This window comes from Erythrolamprus reginae, chromosome 2, assembly GCF_031021105.1.
Source record: "Erythrolamprus reginae isolate rEryReg1 chromosome 2, rEryReg1.hap1, whole genome shotgun sequence".
Classification (NCBI taxonomy): domain Eukaryota; kingdom Metazoa; phylum Chordata; class Lepidosauria; order Squamata; family Dipsadidae; genus Erythrolamprus; species Erythrolamprus reginae.
In genome coordinates, this window is record NC_091951.1 from 38,819,400 (window position 1) to 38,843,571 (window position 24,172).

The 24,172-nt window shown below is 39.0% G+C and overlaps 1 protein-coding gene across 1 annotated transcript; it reads right to left on the reverse strand.

Moving 5' to 3' along the window:
- Positions 1–335: 335 nt before the first annotated feature.
- On the reverse strand, positions 336–22,590 carry LOC139159372 (butyrophilin subfamily 1 member A1-like). The gene is made up of 4 exons (XM_070736691.1): positions 22,182–22,590; positions 13,567–13,665; positions 10,208–10,306; positions 336–996 (listed from the first exon to the last, which is right to left on the reverse strand). Exons 1-4 carry the CDS (start codon positions 22,255–22,257, stop codon positions 476–478), a joined length of 795 nt encoding a protein of 264 aa, XP_070592792.1. The 5' UTR covers positions 22,258–22,590; the 3' UTR covers positions 336–475.
- Positions 22,591–24,172: the final 1,582 nt, after the last annotated feature.

Here is a 24,172-nt window from a genome sequence, read left to right on the forward strand (position 1 = left end):
GGGAGGGGAGGGAAAGGGAGGGGAGGGAAAGGGAAGGGGAAGGGAGGGGAGGGGAGGGAAGAGGAGGGAAGAGAAGAGGAGGGGAGGGAAGGGAAGGGAAGAAAAGAGGAGGGGGGGAGGGAAGAGAAGAAAAGAGAAGAGAAGAGAAGAAAAGAGGAGGGGAGGGGAGGGGAGGAAAGGGGAATGGAGGGGAGGGAAGGGAAGAGAAGAGGAGGGAAGGGGAGGGGGAAGGGGAGAGAAAAGAAGAGAAGGGGAGGGGAGGGAAGAGAAGGGGAAGGGAATGGAGGGAAGGGAAGGGAAGAGAAGAGGAGGGGAGGGGGGAAGGGGAGGGGAGGTAAGAGAAGAGAGTAGATTAGAATTCTTTATTGGCCAAATGTGATGGGGTAGAGAAAGAGAAAACAGAAAGAATGGAGGAAAGCTGAAGGCAGATAGTTTGAAGTTCTTCCAGCACGATGAACCCATTTGCTCCACTCTATCATGGGTGAACTTGAAGCTTTCCATTCCACTTATAGATCAAGAACCATGGGTGAACCTTCTCTCTTTTAAAATCTTCTTTCGGATAACCAAAGATTTTGACATTCGTGTCACCATCGTAAAACTCTAAGAGGCCTTGTGGATAGTCCAGAGAAACTCGGATCCTTTTCGGAGGATGGCACAATGTCAAATTTGTCCTAGGATGGGTGACTCCTTCATACCGTCCATCAATTAGCTGGATTGCCCAGTAGCCCCCACGAGAATCAAAAAGAATCGGCCCATTCCTCTGTGCAGATTCCCTAACAATCCCCACCCCCCACCACTCCCCTTTCTCCACCACCTCTACCTCCCAGCACCACTTCCCAGAATTGATGGCCTGGTGGCTTAAGACACTGGCCATAACGTCGTATCTCAGAGGACTACTGGGCACATTCTGTTTCATGTCTTTCCATCTCACGCTTTTCAAATCAGAGGATACGTAGAGCTGGGGATGAGCTGTGTTCGGATCCAGAGTCAGGTTTGCTGTGTTGAAGAAAGAAAAATTTGTGGGAGAGAAGAAATTACAACCTTTCTGGTGCCATCTGGTTTATATTTAATTAATAAAAATATTGTAACTGGGGGCCAAGCTGCTTAAATTATATCTTCGAAAAGACTTGAGAGGCTTGTTCACAATCTGGTAGTTCTATCTTTTTCCAAAAAACTACCAAAACAATTAAAATATCCTATTACACTGAGGGAAAGGATGTGGGATCCATGAAGACAAGAAATCAATTTCTTTCTTTCTTTTTTTTGCGGAGGGGGGGTGTAAATAATTTTTATTTTTCTCTCCAATCACATGTACAGAAAAAGAAAATACCATTAATTTTAAGTTGTATTACAATTTTACAATTTCGGTATACATAGTTTAACCAATGCTACCTTCTTCTTTTTTAAATTTTTTTAAATTTGTTTATTTACTAAATTAACAACAAACAAAAAATACTTAAAAGAAAACGTGCCCAAAACCAATAAAAACCCCACCACCATTTAGGGGGTTATATTATTTACAATAAGTTTCAATTTCTTCCTTAGCTCCGGTTTACATTTCTTTACATACAAAAAGTGATTGGAATTTGTTTTTCACATTGTCGTCATAAATTCTACTTAAGAAAGAATTTTTCACCTTATTCCATCGTGCCATCAGCTTCTCCAATTTATTTTCATCAAAGTTATTTAATCTTATTTCCATAATTTCGAAGTGGATGTGGTCCACCATGTACCAGTACCAATTCTGGATTGTCCATTTATTGCTATTTTTCCACCCTAATATCACTACTGCTTGAGCGCTTTCCAAAGCTGCTGTTTTGGTTTTCTTTAAATTCTCGTAACTAGTATTGCTAATTCTTCTGTAATTATCCAATTAATGTTTAGCATATTATTTATTTCATTCTGTACTTCCTTCCAAAATTTTTGAACTTCAACGCATTCCCAGAGCATATGCATAAAAACTCCTTTTATTTGGCAACCATGCCAGCAATTTCCTTTCCCTTTCCTCTGGAAGTGTGCTAGATTTACTGGCGTGAAATACCATTTATGTAAAATTTTCCTTCTCATCTCTCTAATTCTTGTATTCTTTATCTCAGGTATATTTTCTACTACTTCTTCCATCTCGCTTTCATTAATCCGTAATTCATTTTGCCAATATCTTGTTAGGCCTTTAATCACTTCCTCTTCCACTTGTAATAACATGCTATAAATATTACTAGCCTGTCCTTTTGAATCATTAATCTTTTCTTTCAATATTTTCTCTAGACTGTTTTCTTCTCTCAAACCAATGCTACCTTCTTAACATTTGACATCTGAACAAAAATAATCACTCCAATTTCTTATATAATAACAAAAAATCTGTTAGCCAATATACATTTTAGGTTGCTTCTAAAACCAATTTCTTTAATGTTCCTAAATCAATTTCTTTAATCTCTGGGAAATGTGATGGCTAATCCACAAGAAAAGAAAGTTGGCTGGCGGGTGTGTGTGTGTTATTAGATGAAAGCTATCTAACTGAAAGTCCAGGGAGCAAAGTAAATTTAGCCAAGAAATTATAGACAATTAAATCAAGAAGTTTAATTACAATAAAATTTCAAATGATGGCTGTTTTTTGCTCCATAAATTAAAATTTATTTTATTTTTTGCACCCAAGCAATACACCTTTTAATGCAGTTGTGGCATTCCCCCCCCCCTGTGCATGTTATGAAGTCACATAATTTATGTACTGCATTTATGGATAAACATTATCGCTTGCGTATATATTCTCTAAAAATCATGTCCGTTCTCCACAGTGAGTGGAACAGAACAGAACAGAATTTTTACTACCACACTGTGGGCATGGTTTATACAGGTTCTAGGAATCACCTGGGAGGAAACAGGGCTGGAAAAGGCAGGGAGAAGCCTCTGGGGCCTCTCTAGGAATCTCCTGGGAGGAAACAGGGCTGGAAAACGCGGGGAGAAGCCTCCATGGGGCCTCTCTAGGAATGTCCTGGGAGGAAACAGGGCTTGTGGTTTCCCCAATCACATCCATTATTTGCTTTTACATTTTATTTTATTTATTTATGTATTTTGTCCAATACACAATGAGGGTTTTAGTGGGTATATTTATTTATTTACTTACTTACTTACTTACTTACTTACTTACTTACTTACTTACTTACTTACTTACTTACTTACTTACTTATTTATTGGATTTGTATGCCGCCCCTCTCCGAAGACTCGGGGCGGCTAACAACAGTAATAAAACAATGTACAATGATAATCCAATAAATACTAGAAATGATTAAAAAACCCATTAATATAAAAAACCAAACATACATACAGACATACCACACATGAAATTGTAAAGGCCCAGGGGGAAAGAGCATCTCAATTCCCCCATGCCTGGAGGCAGAGACTATCCTAGTCTCCCTTAATTTTCAAATTCAGCAAAAAAAAATGTTTTTAAAAAAAGCATGTGAAACGTCGCCAGAAATTTCCAAATCTACGAAAACAAATATATATATTTGTTTTCGTAGATTTTCACAGGTACAGGTATGACGGTCTTGGTATGTTCGGGTTTCTTCCCGTGTAGGATTTGGAAATTTCTGGTGACGTTTTGATGAGGTCCCACTCATCATCTTCAGTTTTGTCTTGGTTCTTGGGGGTGTCTCTTTTTGGATTAAGTTGTTGATTGCCTCTCTTTCTAATCCATTGGAAATTAATACATTTGTGAGACATGTAATTCAGGTTCCAGGTGGTCTTTGTCGGCTAGGCGTTTGGTTCTGGAAATGAGGGTCTTGGCTACGGAATTGATCTATGCGGGGTGGTGGTGGGATTTTGCGTTCAAGTAGCGGTTGGTGTGTGTCTTCTTTTGGTAGACGGTATGTCCTAGGGAGCCATTGGTTTTTTTGTAGATTAGGACATCCAGGAAGATGATGTCCTAATCTACACACACACACACAAAATAAAATACATGATGAAGGTTATAGAGGAGATACTCATAGTAAAATATATCTATGAAAGAATGGAAAAGAAGATATAGTAATAGAACATATCAATGAAAGAATAGAAGAAGAGATCTAGGAATAGAAGAAAGGTATAGGAGATATAGGAGAGCAATAGGTCAGGGGGCGGAAGGCACTCTAGTGCACTTGTATTCGCCCCTTACTGACCTCTTAGGAATCTGGATAGGTCAACCGTGGATAATCTAAGGGTAAAGTGTTGGGGGTTTGGGGATGACACTTTGGAGTCCGGTAATGAGTTCCACGCTTCGACAACTTGGTTACTGAAGTCATATTTTTTACAGTCAAGTTTGGAGCGGTTAATATTAAGTTTAAATCTGTTGTGTGCTCTTGTGTTGTTGTGGATGAGCTGTATTCGAGGATGGGTCTGGCAAAAGTTTTGTAAGCTCTGGTAAGTAGTGTGAGATTGCCAGAGCAGAAGCTACATGGGATTAGGTTTACAACTCTTGAAGCCTTCTTGGCTATATTGTTGCAGTGGGCTTTGGCACTTAAATCTTTTGTTATTAGTATACCGAGGTCTTTAACCGAGTGGGGATTATCTGTGATAGTTTGATTATTCAGTTCGTATTTGGAGTTCAGATTCTTCTTCCCAATGTGTAGGACAGAGAATTTGCTAGTTGAGATTTGGAGTTGCCATGTGTTAGACCACCCAAAACAGCGTCAAGGTCTTTTTGGAGAGTAGTTGTGTTATCGGTGGCGTTGAAGAGTTTTACATCGTTGGCGAAGAGGACACAGTTGCTTGTGATGTAATCGCAAAGGTCATTGATGTAGAGAATGAAGAGCGTTGGTCCCAGTACACTACCTTGGGGAACACCGCGTTTAACTGGGACGGGGGAGGATATGGTGCTTCCTATTTTGACCACTTGTTGTCTGTTTGACAGGAATGCTGTAATCCAGCTATGGAGGTTTCCTGAGATGTCATAGGATTTGAGTTTTAGGAGTAGTTTGTCGTGGACCACTGAATCAAAGGCTTTGCAGAAGTCAATATAAATTGCATCTGTAGATTTCCCTTGATCTAGATGAGTTGTCCATATATTTTTGCAGTGGAGGAGCTGCAGGTTGCAGGATAGTTTTTTTCAGAAACCAAATTGTTTGTTAGAGAGCAAATTATTAGTTTCTAGATGGAGAGTAATTGATTTGTTTATAATTGATTCCATGACTTTGCATGGGACGCAGCATAGTGAAATTGGTCTGTAGTTATCTACAAGAGAGGGGTCTCCTTTTTTGAAGATGGGGATGACCATTGCTTTCGACCATAGTTTAGGAAGTGTGCTGGTTCTGAAGGATTTTTCAAAAATTATGCTTAGTGGTTCAGCTATGGCAGAAGAGAGCCATACTTAGCAACTTCACTTAAGCAGTTTGTAACTTTAAGAGAGAGGCAAATAGTTGAAACAGGCAGGAACAATGGCTTTCAAATGTACCCCCCCCCCTTCCTTCACAGCCAGCACTTTGAATTTTAAGCAGTATTGAACAGTCCTCTTGAGGCTGATGGCACCTGGTAGTTTAAGCTTGCCTTATTAGCCCAAATGATGTCTACCCATACAAACACTGGCTCTGGTGATTAGGGTGTTTGCGGAGAAGGTGATTGCAGCCTTGGTTTAGTTAAATCTCTGTTTAGAAGATTTTTGGGTCTCCCTTTTGAATGGAGTGCTTACAGGTCCTTTTGTTGTTAACAGGACTCCTGGCGCTTGTTCAAAAGATTATGGCTTGGTCTGTTTTTCAAAAGATAGAAGCTTGGAGGGTTGTTTACAGCAAGGTAGCTCTCACACACACTTTCCGGTAATCTTTTAAGGGTTATTCACCTCACTCCCTGGTCTCTCTCTTGGCTTACAAGCTTCAGATGGCTCCAAGCCTTGGTTAGTAGCTCGGCTGGTGGCAAGGTAAGCTGGGTTCTGCAGGGGGTTCGGACTGATGGCAAGACGTTTGATGGTGCTAGGGTGGTGGAGGTGCTGTGGTGCGCTGGGCAGATTGAGGCTTTGTGGTGTTCAATGGGCAGCAGGAATGTTCCGGATTCCTCGTGGAATTTTCTCTTCTCATCTCTTCTCTGCTCAGCTCTTCCAGATATGCTGATTGAAAATGTTTTTAAAATATTTATATTCAATAAAAATTCTTTTTAAAAAGAAAGAAAGAAAAGGAAGGCGAGGAGCTGGCTCTGCTCTGCTCTGCTCAACTAAGATTCCATAGTATGATTCCTACGGGAAAAAATGCTTCTTCTTACAAACTTTTCTACTTAAGACCCTGGTCATGGAACAAATTAAGTTCATAAGTAGAGGTACCACTGTACAGTGGTACCTCATCATACGAACTTAATTGGTTCCAGGAGGAGGTTCGTAAGGTGAAAAGTTCGTAAGATGAAACAATGTTTCCCATAGGAATCAATGTAAAAGCAAATAATGCATGCAAATCCTTCAGGAAAATCCCAAACTTTAGAAGGGAGGCGAACAGAGGGCAGGGAGGAGCAGCTAAAGGGGGCGGGTGGAAGAAGCAAGGCTAGGCTAAAGGGTGAGTGGGAAGGAAGAAAGGCAAGGGGGGCGCCCCTCCCTTTTCTTTCTTAAAAAGACACCCTTTCAGTTCCTTTGCAAGCACCTTGTTCTCTTCAAAATGTTTCCTCCCCCAAGCTGCCCCTCCCTCCTCCCTTTTCTTTCTTAAAAAGACACCCTTTCAGTTCCTTTGCAAGCACGTTGTTCTCTGCAAAATGTTTCCTACTCCAAGCAGCCCCTCCCTTTTCTTTCTTCAAAAAAGGGAAAAAAAAGAAACCCCTTCATCCCAGCAGCAGCTGCTTGGGTTCGTAAGGTGAAAATAGTTCGGAAGAAGAGGCAAAAAAATCTTAAACACCGGGTTCGTATCTTGAAAAGTTCATTAGAAGAGGCATTCGTAAGATGAGGTACCACTGTATTTATTTCCCAGCCAGGGTGGGCATGGCTTGCATCTACAACTTTTTCCCCTTGAGAGCCGGCTTGTTATCTTCTGTTCCCCTCCTCTCCTCTCCTACATTGGAATGGGCCCCACCAGACTACTTAGGGGACCACCTTCTGCCTTTCAGCGGCCAATAAGGGATCACAGAGCTAGCCTTATCCAGGTCCCATCCACCAAACAATGTCGGCTGGCGGGTGTCAGATTAGGGGAGATAAATCACAGCCCACGTGAGCTGCAATAAATCAAATCTGGAGGCGACGGATAAAGTTACAGAAAAGGTCTTCAAAACGAAGTTACTTTTAGTAATAAAAACAATAAACAGCTATGCCTGGTCCCAGGCTTTTATTGTACGTCTACATTGCTTGAGAGTTAGGGAAAAGATGGAGATTCTTCTCCTTCTACACCGAGAGGAGAGGAAGTGATGCTGGCTATCTAGACAGGATTTTACATCATAATGGGTAGAGCTAAATTAACATACACAGAGTTAACTATTTAATTACTGAATGTCTCTGAATGTCTCTGGGGCTGGCAATACACAGTGTGACAGCGGGGCTGCAGGGAAAGGCCTTCTCTGTGGCAGCTCCGACCCCTAGGAATCAAATGCCTCCAGAGATCCGTAATATCTACCGGTCTTCCGGAAAGCCGTTAAGTCCCAGCTTTTCCAGCAGACCTGAGATCACGAATGATTGAGAGTATGCATGGTTTTTAAGGGTTTTAATTGCATTTTATACTGTTTTTTTTCCTGTTTCCTGTTATTATATTTTACTCTGCATTTAGTTATTGTGATTGTTGTGAGCCACCCTGAGTCCTATTGGAGTTGGGCGGCATATAAATATCACAAACAAATAAATAAACAAACAAACAAAATCTGTTGCTCCCATTCACTCAGTTCAAGCCCTGAAGACAGCTGCCTCGGTCGTAAGCAGGGGTGGGCTGCTGCCCAGATTGGAGAGTTGGGGACTCAGTGGGGTAGTAAAAATGGAGCTCCATCCCAGAGCACCCAGTTTGCACTGAAAGATGTTGGAAGAGAATGCAAGGTGACTTGCATAAACCATGCCCACCGTGTGGTAGTAAAAAATTTGGTTGCCCTTCACTGGTCATAAGTCACTTTTTTCAGTGCAGTTGTAACTTTGAATGGTCACTAAATGAATTCTTGTAAGTTGAGGACTCCCTGTAGTCCGTCCCCACAAGAGGTCATGCGATCCCCCTTTTATTAATTTATTAATTTATTAATTTATTAATTTATTAATTTATTAATTTATTAATTTATTAATTTATTAATTTATTAATTTATTAATTTATTAATTTATTAATTTATTAATTTATTAATTTATTAATTTATTAATTTATTAATTTATTAATTTATTAATTTATTAATTTATTAATTTATTAATTTATTAATTTATTAATTTATTAATTTATTAATTTAATTTACTTTATTAATTTAATTTACTTTATTAATTTAATTTACTTTATTAATTTACTTTATTAATTTACTTTATTAATTTACTTTATTAATTTACTTTATTAATTTATTAATTTACTTTATTAATTTATTAATTTACTTTATTAATTTATTAATTTACTTTATTAATTTACTTTATTACTTTATTACTTTATTACTTTATTACTTTATTACTTTATTACTTTATTACTTTATTACTTTATTACTTTATTAATTTATTAATTTTTTAATCGTTTAATCGTTTAATCGTTTAATCGTTTAATCGTTTAATCGCTTAATCGCTTAATCGTTTAATCGTTTAATCGTTTAATCATTTAATCATTTAATTATTTAATTATTTAATTATTTAATTAATTTGTATGCCGCCCCTCTCCGCAGACTCGGGGCGGCTCACAACAGCAACAGAAAAACAGTGTAAAATACAAATTCAATAATTAGAAAGCTAAAAACCCATAATTTAAAAAACATTCACACAACATACCATACATAAACAGTATAGGCCTGGGGAAGATATTTCAGTTCCCCCATGCCTGATGATAGAGGTGGATCTTACGGAGTTTGCGAAAGGCAAGGAGGGTGGGGGCTGTTCTAATCTCAGGTAGGAGCTGGTTCCAGAGGGTCGGGGCCGCCACAGAGAAGGCTCTTCCCCTGGGACCCGTCAAACGACATTGTTTGGTCGATGGGACCCGGAGAAGGCCAACTCTATGGGACCTAACCGGTCGCTGGGATTCGTGCAGCAGAAGGCGGTCCCGGAGATATTCTGGTCCAATGCCATGAAGGGCTTTATAGGTCAAGACCAATACTTTGAATTGTGACCGGAAATTGATCGGCAACCAATGCAGACTGCGGAGTGTTGATGTAACATGGGCATACTTTGGGAAGCCCATGATTGCTCTCGCAGCTGCATTCTGCACGATCTGAAGTTTCCGAACACTTTTCAAAGGTAGCCCCATATAGAGAGCGTTACAGTAGTCGAACCTCGAGGTGATGAGGGCATGAGTGACTGTGAGTAGTGAGTCCCGATCCACATAGGGCCGCAGCTGGTGCACCAGGCGAACCTGGGCAAACGTCCCCCTCGCCACAGCTGAAAGATGGTTCTCTAATGTGAGCTGTGGATCGAGGAGGATGCCCAATCTTGTGACAGGCAAGCCAGATTCACTTAACACCTCAGCTGCAGTGATTCACTTAACAACTATGGCAAGAAAGGTCGTAAAATGGGGCAAAAAATTCACTTAGAAACATAGAAACATGGAAACATAGAAGATTGACGCCAGAAAAAGACCTCATGGTCCATCTAGTCTGCCCTTGTACTATTTCCTGTATTTTATCTTAGGATGGATATATGTTTATCCCAGGCATGTTTAAATTCAGTTACTGTGGATTTACCAACCACGTCTGCTGGAAGTTTGTTCCAAGCATCTACTACTCTTTCAGTAAAATAATATTTTCTCACGTTGCTTCTGATCTTTCCCCCAACTAACCTCAGATTGTGTCCCCTTGTTCTTGGGTTCACTTTCCTATTAAAAACACTTCCCTCCTGAACCTTATTTAACCCTTTAACATATTTAAATATTTCGATCATGTCCCCCCTTTCCCTTCTGTCCTCCAGACTATACAGATTGAGTTCATGAAGTCTTTCCTGATACGTTTTATGCTTAAGACCTTCCACTTAACAAACATCTCACTTAAGGACAGAAATTTTGGGCACCAGTGTGGCTGTAAGTCAAGGACTACCTTTATATGAGCTTTTATGCTATATATCTTTGAAAGCAGAGACTAAAAGCATCTCATTTTATGATATGCTGGAAAAGGCAAACCTTACCTATTAAGCTGTCCGAAGCCAATCGGCAAGGAACACAATTCTCTACGCAACTGGAGATTGGCTTTGATGGAGAATTCTGAAGACGGTCATTCTGTGAAGCTTAAGAAATAAATCAACTTTAGAGCGTGGATACCATCCAAGATAATAAGTCTTTCCTGATAAGTTTTATGCTTAAGACATCCCACCATTCTTGTAGCCCGTCTTTGGACCCGTTCAATTTTATCAATATCTTTTTGTAGGCGAGGTCTCCAATCTGGGCGCTCATTTTACTCACCTTGGAAGGAGGGAGGTTTGAGTAAACTCTGAGCCTGAGGGGATTCGAACTGCCAAACTGCAGGCAGCCAGCAGGCAGCAGAAGTATCCTGCAGTACAGCACTCTAACCACTATGCCATTTATCCTGGTTCACAAAACAAATGCCTCCACTAAATAGAAAACATTAGAATTTTGTAGGTCTTGTTGTTGGGAGATGGTTTAAGGCAGGGGAAGGCAAAGTTGGCTCTTCAATGACATGTGGACTCCAACTCCCACAATTCCTGAGCTAGCATGCCTGGCTCAGGAATTCGGGGAGTTGAAGTCCACAAGACATAGAAGAGCCAACTTTGCCTTCCCCTGGTTTAAGGAGTTATTTTAAAAAGAAAAACCTTATTAATAAACATAGAAACATAGAAGATTGACAGCAGAAAAAGACCTCATGGTCCATCTAGTCTGTCCTTATACTGTTTCCTGTATTTTATCTTAGGATGGATATATGTTTATCCCAGGCATGTTTACCAACCATGTCTGCTGGAAGTTTGTTCCAATCATCTGCTACTCTTTCAGTAAAATAATATTTTCTCACGTGGCTTCTGATCTTTCCCCCAACTGACCCCAGATTGTGCCCCCTTTTTCTTTTGTTCACTTTCCTATTAAAAACACTCCAAGCAACGTGAGAAAAATATTATTTTACTGCAACAGTAGTAGATGCTTGGAACAAACTTCCAGCAGACATGGTTGGTAAATCCACAGTAACTGAATTTAAACATGCCTGGGATAAACATATATCCATCCTAAGATAAAATAAAGGGAATAGTATAAGGGCAAACTAGGTGAACCATGAGGTCTTTTTCTGCCATCAATCTTCTATGTTTCTATTTCTTTCTAGCACTGCTGATGTTACCTTGTTGGATAAGGAGATATCTGCAAGAAAACAATCAACAGGGGCCACATGGTGAATAAATACATTAAACAGCAGAAAAACCAAAGTTAGACAAAGAATAATAGACAGAGTTATTAAAATAATGGAGGCACCTCCCTAGTTTACCTGTCCCATGGGTCCCCAGGGCTGCTGGCATAATCAGATATCAAGGGAATCTCTGGAAGCTCACAGAGACAAGCCCAATCTCATCTCATATGATCTCATATAAATCCTCTCAAATATGTGGTATGATCATTTTCCTTGGGAATTAGGGTGGTGTCTGCCTAATCACATACTTTCTTCTTATTTTGGACCTCAGCCATGTTTTTCCCTTTGTCAATTTGGAGAATCTTTTCAAGCGCATCTTGAAGGAGCCGTGATGGCAAAATGGTTGGCATGCAATATTGGAGGCGAATTCTGAGATGTCTTAATATGCTCTTCACTCAGACTGATGGATTGCATATTGAGAGTCTATTCAGATCTATGCAACTGGCATTTCAGCAAATGGGATTGGAAAAACATAAAACGTTGTGATGCTCTCGGCATGTTTTCTGATCATCCATTATGTCTTGGAACATACATTGGGGTACATACAGGTAGTCATCAACCTATGACTGCAATTGAACCCATTGGTATTAGGTCAATGAGGTCATTAAATGGATCATCATATGATCGTGCCCGATTTCATGATTTATTTTTGGTAGTAAATGCCAATTTCTGACCAATAACTTCTTATTTTTTTAATAAATATATTTATTGAGTTTTTTTCCATTTTAAAAACAATACATAATCATATTTACAGGTGAATCAGCATTATATATACATTTTTATCAACATGGTCTTTTAATTGTTTTTGAACTTCTTAATGTTTTATTTTGGTGTTTAGTTTGAGTTTCTTTTTTTTTGTCCATTTTGTCCAGATTGCATAGTAGTCTGAATCTTTTTGATTATTTAATTCCATTGTCAATCTGTCCATCTCTGCGTACTCGTATATTTTATTGATGATCTCGTTGTCTTCAGGTAGTTGTGGGTTTTTCCAATTCTGTGCAAATATAATCCTTGCCACTGTTGTTATATGCAGGATTAAGTATTTTACATTTTTAGTGTAAGACCCTCTCATAATGCCAAGTAAAAAAAACCTCTGGTGTATATTCTATTTTTATGTTTGTTATTTGACACTACCAATTGTTTACTTTTTTCCAATATTTTTTTGTCTCTGGACATAACCACCATAGATGAAAGAGTCTTGTGTCTTATTGCATTTCCAGCACATTGGATTGTAATTTTTATGCATTTTAGCTAATCTTTTGGGCGGGAGATGCCAGCGATAAAGCATTTTGTATTGATTTTCTTTGTATGTTGTGGATTTGGTCAATTTGATATTGCTCTTCCAGATTTGTTCTGATTCCTCTCTCTATATATATTGTGGCCAAAGTTTTTCACCCAAGCAATCATTGTACCTTTGACTATCTCCTCTGGTCTCTCAAATATTTATAAATCTTTGATATTGCTTTTTCCTGGGACTATCAGTAAATTGTCTAGTGGTTGAGTAACTCTTTCTATACCTGTTTGTTCCATAACTTCTTAAATGATGGTCACCTGACCACAGGATGCTGAAAAAAGACATGAACGTGGGCCAGTTGCCATATGCCCCAAATCTGATCACATGACTTGGGGGAGTGGGGCTGTCCAAACTTCAAAACTGGGTTTTAAATAGCTCTGGGAAGGTCTGTCATAACTATGAATGATCACCAAGCAATTGGTCGTAAGACAAGGACTACCTGTATTGAGGGCAAATTGTGCTACTGTGACAAATGTGGCCATAAAAATATTACCTGATTAATATAGTAGAAATAACCTTAAGCCACCATTGTTTATATACATCACTTTTGTATGGCAAGTGAGTTGTACTTATAGCAATAGTTCCTAGATTTATATTCTGCTTTGCTGTGCTTTACAGCCCTCTCTAAGCCGATTTACAAAGTCAGCGTATTGCTCTCAACAATCTGGGTCCTCATTTTACTGACTTCAGAAGGATGGAAGACTGAGCCAGTCTGGATCGAACTCATGGCAGTGAGCAGAGTCAGTCTATAATACTGCATTCTAACCACTGCACCGCCAACAGCTATATGGAGCAGGAGAGAAGGATGACAGGTTGAAGAAACAAAGCAGAATATTTCTTACCTGGAAGAATGAGAACAATCAATAGCACAGCTAGGACCACATTTCCTACAGTTGCAACGGCAAACAAAATTTTCCACACGAGAGGATTTATCGAAGAATCTGTGGGATTGGAAGGGAATTATGAAGTTCATCATCCGTTTCTTAATTTACATCAAGTATTGTAACTTCAGCTTCAACCACAACAACACAAGAGCACACAACAGATTTAAACTTAATATTAACCGCTCCAAACTTGACTGTAAAAAATATGACTTCAGTAACCGAGTTGTCGAAGCGTGGAACTCATTACCGGACTCCATAGTGTCATCCCCAAACCCCCAACACTTTACCCTTAGATTATCTACGGTTGACTTATCCAGATTCCTAAGAGGTCAGTAAGGGGCGAGTACAAGTGCACTAGAGTGCCTTCCGTCCCCTGTACTATTGCTCTCCTATATCTCCTATACCTTTCTTCTATTCCTATATCTCTTCTTCTATTCTTTCATTGATATGTTCTATTATTATATCTTCTTTTCTATTCTTTCTTAGATATATTTTACTATGAGTATCTCCTCTATAACCTTCATCATGTATTTTACTATGTGTATATAGATATATACCCACTAAAACCCTCATTGTGTATTGGACTAAATAAGTAAGTAAGTAAGTAAGTAAGTAAGTAAGTAAGTAAGTAAGTAAGTAAGTAAGTAAGTAAGTAAGTAAACAAACAAACAAACAAACAAACTTAAATATCGATTCCCAACAGAAAGCCAAAAAAAGTGACTGAACAACCAGACACAGGAAGACATATAAACGATCCAGAAAAGAAGTTTCCAGATTTTAAACTATCTCCTCAGCTATGGACAATCCTGAGTAGGACTCACACTTCCCACAGCATCTGCCACAAGCCTCACTGAAGCCTGGGACAGTGAAAAAATGGCCAAACAGGCAAACCGGAAGTTCGGAAAAATGAACTTCCGGTTTGCCCATTGTGCTCTTTTTTGCACTCCAGGGCTTCAGCAAAGGGCCAAGTCGACAGCTTCCTCTTTTATAGGGAGCTGTCAGATGGCTCAACCAATCAATAGTCTCAATTTTCTGTCTTGAATTATGAACTTTGAGTAAACCAGTGATGGGCTCTTATGGGTACGCAGAACTGGTAGAAAATTTTTGAATTTTTTTCTTTTTTTCCCTTCTGGGCTCTGGGTATGTTTTTCCTATCACAGTAAATGAGGTTGAATGTGTATAATTTTAGAAGAGCTCTCTCTCTCTCTCTCTCTCTCTCTCTCTCTCTCTCTCTCTCTCTCTCTCTCTCTCTGCGTGTGTACATTCACATACAATTTATATAGCAGATAATGTATATAGTTTGTGTATGTGTGTAATATGTATGTACACATATGGCATATATACATAGAATTAAATAGTAAATTTTGAATGTTCAGTAATAGTAAATAGATAGGGAAATTGTATGTCTTTGAGGTGAGGAGAGGCCAGGCACCCCAAACTCTTGATGTGAGTGATGTCAAGTTGGCCACCTTTAAGCCAGTCACATGACCTTTAAGCCACCCCCGGTCACATGATTGTTTAGCCACTCCCACCTGATCACATGGCTGGCAAGCCATACCCACAAAATAAGCCCCACCCACAGTGTGGTAGTAAATTTTACTGCAGCCCTTCACTGGAGTAAAAGTCTCAATAATTAACACAAGTTATTCTCCAAAGCACCTGAGGACAGGACAAGAAACAATGGATGGAGACTAATTAAGGAGAGAACCAACTTAGAACTAAGGAGAAATTTCCTGACAGAACAATGAATCAATGGAATAACTTGCTTCCAGGAGTTGTGGAAGCTCCAACACTGGAGATTTTTAAGAAGAGATTGGAGAACCTTTTTCAGAAATGGTGTAGAGTTTTCTGCTTGAGCAGCAAATCCCCCTCCTCCTCCTCATCATAGAGCTGGAAAGGACTATCAAAGTCTTCTAGTCCAATCCCCACCTCATAGAGGAGATCCTATATCAGTGATGGAGAACCTTTTTTTCCTTGGTTGCCAAAAGAACATGCATACATGCTTTCACATATGCGCGAGTGCCCTCACTGTAATTCAATGCCTGGGGAGGCCGAAAACAACTTCCTCCGCCCACCGGAGGCCAGAAATGGCCTGCTTCCTAATTTCTAGTGGGCCCAGTAGGCTCGTGTTTCACCCTCCCCAGGCTCCAAAGGCTTTCCTGGAGCCGGCAGCGGGTAAAAATGGCCTCCCTCATCTCACCCCAGAGGCTCTTGTTAAAAATTCATAAAAAGAGCATATACTATTAAAGAAAGAGACATTTGGTGTGCCTCTTACTTTAATAATAAGATGTTCTCTAAAGTTGCTTTTTTGCTCAGTTCTTTAAGCATAGCCTGATCAAATGAAAAGTCATTTCAATTTTATTGATTAGAAGCAATCTCATTCCACTAAGCCTAAGGAATAAATCACATCTAGTGGATTGGAACCATCTGCTCTATAGGAAAAAAGCAAAGTCACCCCAAGGAAATTCCGTATAAACATTGGAATAGAGACGAAGCTGCTGGAATTTCCCACCCAGAGCTTCTCTCCAGCCAGTGCCAGCCAAGTATATTACGAGACACATTTTCCCCTCCCATGAAATTAGATTTCTACATACTCAAAATGTGGAAGAAGTCAATTATGTTCTTCATATGCATTTTTCACTTCAATCTGCTATTTTTATAAAGTGAAAATGACCAGAAAAGGAAATGAAACTTTATTTTTTATTTTTGGCAAACCTCTCTTCCTTCCACCAGAGGTCATATCAATGTGAAGCTGGATTCCTTTTTCTTCCAATTTTCTTTTCTCCCCCCCTCCTCTATCTGAAATTACTGGACCATTAGGTGATGTGAGAAGGAGGAAAACAATATTGTAGACAATTTGATGGAGCAAGAATGGGATTGCTTGATTTCTCTGAAGCAGATTATGCAAAACAAGAAACCTGGCACGTTATACAGTGCTGTTGTCAGGAAGAGAAGGAAATTTAATATAGGAAATCCATTATTTAAAAACTTGCACTAGCATGACAAGTTGTCATACGAGTTCCACTAGTATGATACTACCATAATGACAATACATATTAGCAGTGGTGGGTTGCTACCAGTTCACACCGGTTTGGGCGAACCGGTAGCAGCAGCAGTGATGGAAGTTCTGCCCAAATACCCAGACATCATCAAAAATGCTCTGCGCATGCACAGACATTTCTGAGTATGCGCAGGAATGTTGCACACGCGCAAAGCGCTTGTCCACACCTGCGTGCTCCCATTCCTGAACCGGTAGCAAAGATAAGAGAAGCCCACTACTGCATACTAGTAGTACACCAGTATAAAAGTATTAAAAGTTGTAAACCTAATCTTACATAGCTTCTTCTCTAGAAAGAATAGATACTGAACTACTAACCAGAGCATACAAAACATTTATCAGACCAATTCTTGAATACACCTCACCTGTATGGAACCCACATTGCATTACAAACATTAATACAATTGAAAGAATCCAGAAATACTTCACAAGAAGAGTCTTTCACTCCTCTTGAAACAAATTACCTTACTCCTCCAGACTTCAAATACTACGATTAGACAATTTACAACTACATCGCCTCCAAACTGATTTAACTGTTGTTCATAAAATCATACACCATAATGTCATTCCTGTTGGTGACTACTTCACCTTCAATAACAACAACACAAGAGCACATTATAGATACAAACTAAATGAAAATCGCTCCAAACTAGACTGGAGAAAAAACGACTTCAGCAATAGAGTGATCAATGCCTGGAATTCACTACCTGACTCTGTTGTTTCTTCTCCTAACCCCAAAATCTTCAATCTTAAATTATCTACAATTAATTAATTATAATTAAATTTTTATCACAACAAACAAACAAAAAAATCTTAAAGAAAAAGTGCCCAACACCAATAAACCCTCCACCATTTAGGGGGTTAAATTAGTTACAGTAAATTTCAATTTCTTCCTTGGCTCCGGTTTACATTTCTTTACATACAAAGAGTGATTGGAGTTTATTTTTCACATTGTCGTCATATATTCTACTTAAGATATAATCTTTCACCTTATTCCATCGTGCCATCAGCTTCTCCAATTTATTTTCATCAAAGTTATTTAATCTTATTTCCATAATTTCGAAGTGGATGTGGTCCACCATGTACCAGTACCAATTCTGGATTGTCCATTTATTGCTATCTTTCCACCCTAATACCACTTTGAAATTATGGAAATAAGATTAAATTATCTACAATTGACTGTAGATAATGACTCCCCTTTTCTAGGAGTCTGTAAGGGGCATGCATAAGCGCACCATTGTGCCTACCGTCTCTGTCCAACTGTCATTATCCTTTATATCACTGCTTTCTACTTATGTTATGTTAATACAAACTATAATTCTACACTTGTTTGACAGCAAACAAACAAACAAATAAATAAATTTAAAAAATTAAATAAATGAATGAATGAATAAATAAATAAATAGATAAATAGATAAACAAACAAACAAACAAACAAATAGGAATATTAGTGTTCTACTTGTATGATGAGTGATCAAACTGTGAAATGGATCTTGAAGTCCTACCATACCACCACCTGAGCCAGCAGTGTGCTGCAGATGCCAAAAAAACCAATACAGTCCTAGGCTGCATCAACGGAGGGATAGCATCAAGATCACATGAAAGTTTATACCACTTTCTCCTACATTAGTAAAACCATACCTGGAATACTGAGTCCAGTTTTGGACACCCTAATATAAAAATGATGTTGCGACTCTAGATAGAGTGCAGAGAAGAGCAACAAAGATGATGGGAGGCTAAAACAGACAAAGAAGGGTGGTAGGAACTGAGTATGTCTCATCTAACAAAGGAAAGGACTAGGTGACATGATAATATTTTTCCAAAGCTAATACGATCCTGGGTTGTATAAATAGGGGCATAGAATCAAAACCACGCGAAGTATCACTGCCACTTTACAAAACTATAATTAGGCCACACCTGGAATACTGTAACCAAATTTGGTTAAAATACCACCAAAAAGATGTTGAGACTTTGGGAAAAGTTCAGAGAAGAGCAACTAAGATGATCAAGGAGACTAAACCATAGGGAAAACAGCTGCAGGATTTGGGTTTGGCTAGTCTAAAGAAAAGAAGAATTAGGGGTGACATGATAGCAGTATTCCAGGGGCTGCCACAAAGAAGAGGGGGTCAAATTATTCTCCAAAGCACCAAAGGGCAGGGCAAGAAATAATGGTTGGAAAGATAATCAAAGAGTGAAGCAACCTGGTTGAAACTTCCTGATAGTGAAGACAATTAATTAGTGAACAGCTTGCTTCAAGAAATCATGGGAGCTCCCACATTGGGGATTTTTAAGAAGAGACTGGAGAGTCAATTATCTGAAATGTTTTAGGATGTTTCTACTAGAACACAGGTGACCAACCAATGGTGTCCCGTGAGAAAATTTTTGTTGGTCCATGGAGAAATCTTGGTCCCTGGGCTGGATATGGTTGAGACTGAGAGCAATATAATTAAACAAGCATTTATAATTTTGTTATATTAAATAGGTGCATTTCATATTAATAAAATGGAAGCTCTCTGATCATTAAATAAATAAATAAAATTATGAATTAGAGTCCATGGGATTTCAAATTATGAATTTGATGGTCCAAGGGATTTAAAATTATGATCTTGGTGGTCCTTGATGTCCAAAGGTTTGGGGACCCCTGCACATGGCATCTTCCAGCTCTATTCCATTCCTTCCTGCTCCACTCCACTCCTGAGGGGCTGACAAGAGAAGAGGGGATTGGCCTATTCGCTAAAACACCTGAGGGCAAATAACGGATGGAAGCTTAATTAAAGAAAGATCCAATCTAGAATTAAGGAGAAATTTCCTGTCAGTGAGAACAATTAATTAGCTCTGGAAGAGCTTGCCTCCAGAGGTTGTGGGAAGAGATTGAACACCCATTTATTTGCCTGTCGTTGTATGGGATCTACTGCTTAAGCAGGAAATAGGGGAAGGTTTGGTAGGGAAGGTTTGCCTATTTGCCGATGACTCTAAAGTGTGCAAAAGGGTTGATATTCCTGGAGGCGTCTGTAATATGGTAAATGATTTAGCTTTACTAGATAAATGGTCAAAGCAATGGAAACTGCAGTTTAATGTTTCCAAATGTAAAATAATGCACTTGGGGAAAAGGAATCCTCAATCTGAGTATTGTATTGGCAGTTCTGTGTTAGCAAATACTTCAAAAGAAAAGGATTTAGGGGTAGTGATTTCTGACAGTCTCAAAATGGATGAGCAGTGTGGTCGGGCAGTAGGAAAAGCAAGTAGGATTCTTGGCTGCATAGCTAGAGGTATAACAAGCAGGAAGAGGGAGATTATGATCCCGCTATATAGAATGCTGGTGAGACCACATTTGGAATACTGTGTTCAGTTCTGGAGACCTCACCTGCAAAAAGATATTGACAAATTTGAACGGGTCCAAAGACGGGCTACAAGAATGGTGGAAGGTCTTAAGTATAAAACGTATCAGGAAAGACTTAATGAACTCATTCTGTATAGTCTGGAGGACAGAAGGAAAAGGGGGGACATGATCAAAACATTTAAATATATTAAAGGGTTAAATAAGGTCCAGGGGGGAAGTGTTTTTAATAGGAAAGTGAACACAAGAACAAGGGGACACAATCTGAAGTTAGTTGAGGGAAAGATCAAAAGCAACATGAGAAAATATTATTTTACTGAAAGAGTAGTAGATCCTTGGAACAAACTTCCAGCAGACGTGGTAGATAAATCCACAGTAACTGAATTTAAACATGCCTGGGATAAACATATATCCATCCTAAGATAAAATACAGAAAATAGTATAAGGGCAGACTAGATGGACCATGGGGTCTTTTTCTGCCGTCAGACTTCTATGTTTCTATGTTTCTATGAAATGGATTAGAAGATCTCCAAAGTCCATCCTAGCGCTGATATTCCGTAACTCTGTAAACTTTTTAAAAAATGGTTTTTAATCTTTCTAGGATTTTGTCCCATTGTATGAAATGAGATTTATTGTCAATTTTGGGGGGGGGGTGTTTATAAATTTTGTATTATTTTTTTCCCAATACAATTTTTTTTCAACACATTACAAAATACCTTCTATTCATGTTACAATAAAACCAGTATCTCATTAGTTAGTCATGTATAATCCCAAAAATAAATTTCTAATTCCAAATTATTTACTTTCGGCACATATCAAACTCCCAAACCTCGACCTCTAATTTTGTAATCCAAATAACCAATTTTTTTCTAATTAAATTCACCATTAACTTCCTTTTAACAATGTTAACACCTTATGCTTATCATATTGCAAATATATATAAGCCACTGTGCCTTTATTTATTGCCATTTTTAAAAGCTCAGTGCCTTTTTTAAAAAGCTCAGTGCCTCCTCCTATTTTCCCCACAGCAACTCTCAGTTTCTGGTCATAATTCAAAGTGTTGGTTATGACCTATAAAGCCCTTCATGACATCGGACCAGAATATCTCCGGGACTGCCTTCTGCCGCATGAATCCCAGCAACCAATTAGGTCCCACAGAGTTGGCCTTCTCCAGGTCCCGTCGACGAAACAATGTCGTCTGGCGGGGCCCAGGGAAAGAGCCTTCTCTGTGGCGGCCCCGACCCTCTGGAACCAACTCCCTCCAGAGATTAGAACTGCCCCCACCCTCCTTGCCTTTCGCAAACTCCTAAAAACCCATCTCTGCCATCAGACATGGGGAAATTGATTCCTCCGGGCTGTTTCATTTTATGTATGGTTTTTTTGGGATGCATGACTGGTTTTTTTTATAATAAGGGTTTTAAACTGTCTTTTTTTAACCATTAGATTTGTACTATGTATTGTTGTTGTAAGCCGCTCCGAGTCTACGGAGAGGGGCGGCATACAAATCTAATAAGTAAGTAAGTAAGTAAGTAAGTAAGTAAGTAAGTAAGTAAGTAAGTAAGTAAGTAAGTAAGTAAGTTAGTAAGTAAGAAAGAAAGAAAGAAAGAAAGAAAGAAAGTAAGTAAGTAAGAAAGTAAGTAATTAAGTAAGTAAGTAAGTAAGTAAGTAAGTAAGTAAGTAAGTAAGTAAGTAAGTAAGAAAGTAAGTAAGTAAGTAAGTAAGTAAGTAAGTAAGTAAGAAAGTAAACTAACTAACTAACTAACTAACTAACTAACTAGCTAACTAACTAACTAACTAACTAACTAACTAACTCTGTGTGGTGACTTAGGCTGAGAGAAAGTGACCAATCCAAAATCCCCCAGCTGGTTTTCATAGCTAAGGCAGAACTAGAATTCGTTGTTTTTCATTCCTAGCCTTAACCACTAGACCAAATTCTCTCTGTGTGTGTCTCCCTCCTTCCCTCTCATAATTGCTAGATATAAAGAAAGAAATTAAACTAAGCAAAGGACATGTAGATAATCAAGGAAAAACAGAAATGACATTTAACAAATGTAACCCCTCACCCAAGAACAATAGGGAATAAATTCACTTTCACCTTTTTCTTAACTTCCCTCTAAAAAAACTTAGTGCCAATATGCAGAGTAAAATAAAGAAAAAATAGTAGCTGTTAGATATTACCTTTCTTTTCTTTAGTGGCTGGCATGGGGAGGTCTCTCTTACTTGGATCTATACTCATATACCCATCATCATCCATCTTTTAGAACTTTTAGATTATTTTGGTAGTAGCAAGTTTTATAGTCTTCGCAAGAGGAAATGACAGTTACTTGAGGCTTTTCAAACAGGCAGTCTGATACAATTGTGTAACTGGTTTTACAAAGCCAGCCTCCAAGTTAGTAATTCATTTTTGCCCAAGTGGGATAAGAGACCAGCTTATCCCTTAGTTAGAATCCTCAGAAGTGAATTGGTTCTTGAAGTTGCCCATAGGATAATTATCTGAGAGGTGTTTTTAGGCGGATTCAGGCATGGAGATAACCATTTCTGCTCTTTACTTCCCAACCTGTTTCTGTAAGCTTAGTTGCAGGTGTTTACCGCAACTCTTGAGGAAGAAGTCAGGTGTCTGGATTGGGAAAGCAGTCAGAAGGAGTTGTGGGTGGCACACCTCCTATGCAAGAGAATGAATCATCCCAGGATATGGTGATGAGCCCCTAATGACTCACAGCTAGATTGTTGAAGAAGGTGTATTGAAATAAAATATTCTTATATAGCTTTGGAGCCCCTTTATAAGCAATCAGGCTCACCTTCCATTGGAAATGAGAGACAATATTTCATTTGGAAGCTAAGTGTAGTACAGTACTTGTTTGGGTTTCACTCCTTTTGTTTCACTCATTCGGGTTTCACCTCCCTTATGAAACCGGGTTGCAACACCTTGGTCTCTTCAGCCTTGAAAGACGGCATTTAAGAGGTGACTTGATCGAAGTGTATAAAATCATGCATGGGATAGAAAAGGTGGATACGGGCTACAAGAATGGTGGAAGGTCTTAAGCATAAAACGTATCAGGAAAGACTTAATCAACTCAATCTGTATAGTCTGGAGGACAGAAGGAAAAGGGGGGACATGATCGAAACATTTAAATATGTTAAAGGGTTAAATAAGGTTCAGGAGGGAAGTGTTTTTAATAGGAAAGTGAACACAAGAACAAGGGGACACAATCTGAAGTTAGTTGGGGGAATGATCAAAGGCAACATGAGAAAATATTATTTTACTGAAAGAGTAGTAGATCCTTGGAACAAACTTCCAGCAGACGTGGTTGGTAAATCCACAGTAACTGAATTTAAACATGCCTGGGATAAACATATATACATTGTAAGATAAAATACAGGAAATAGTATAAGGGCAGACTAGATGGACCATGAGGTCTTTTTCTGCCGTCAGTCTTCTATGTTTCTATGTTTCTATGATAGAAAAAATATATTTTCTCTATCACACAATACTAGAATGAGGGGGCACTCCCTAAAGCTCATCGGTAAGAAAGTGAGGACAAATCAAGGGAAATATTTCTTCACCCAGAGGGTCGTTGGTTCATGAAATTAACTTCCAGAAGAGGTTGTGACAGCTGTCAGCCTGGATAGCTTCAAGGCAGGATTAGACAGATTCATGGATGCCAAGTGTATCGGTGTTTATTGAAACGGATGTCCATGTGCTGCCTCTATGTTGGTTGAGGCAGGCAGGATTCCCTTGAGTACCATTTGTTGGGGGTCGAGGGAAAGGGAGGGTTTTGCCTTCTCCTTCTGCTCAAGATCGCCATGTACAATTGGTGGGCCACTGTGTGACACAGAATGCTGGACTCGATGGGCTTTGGCCTGATTCAGCGTGGCTCTCCTTATGTTCTTATGTTCTTGTTTTTACTCTCCAAGTTGCACCCCATCTCTGAAAGATGAATTTTAAAGGAGGAATGAAAAAGAAAATGATTGATTTTAGAATGAAGGTGTTTATCCTGGTTCCACATAGTCACCTATGTCCCACCTATATTGTTAGTCCACTCACGCTCTTGAAGACGGGGGAAAGAGAGGAAGAGAAGGAGAAAGGGAGATGATCAGCAGTAATATAGTTTAACAGCTGATCTCCCAAGGAGACCATTACTGGGTGGCTCACGAACTAACATTCTAAG

Coding starts and splice junctions, on each gene's coding strand:
- LOC139159372 (XM_070736691.1), bottom strand. CDS start 22,257: ATGGATGATGATGGGTATATGAGTATAGATCCAAGTAAGAGAGACCTC. Junction 13,666..22,181: donor AGCCACTAAAGAAAAGAAAG/GTAATATCTAAC, acceptor CCAATCCCACAG/ATTCTTCGATAAATCCTCTC. Junction 997..10,207: donor GGCTTCGGACAGCTTAATAG/GTAAGGTTTGCC, acceptor TCTTCAACACAG/CAAACCTGACTCTGGATCCG.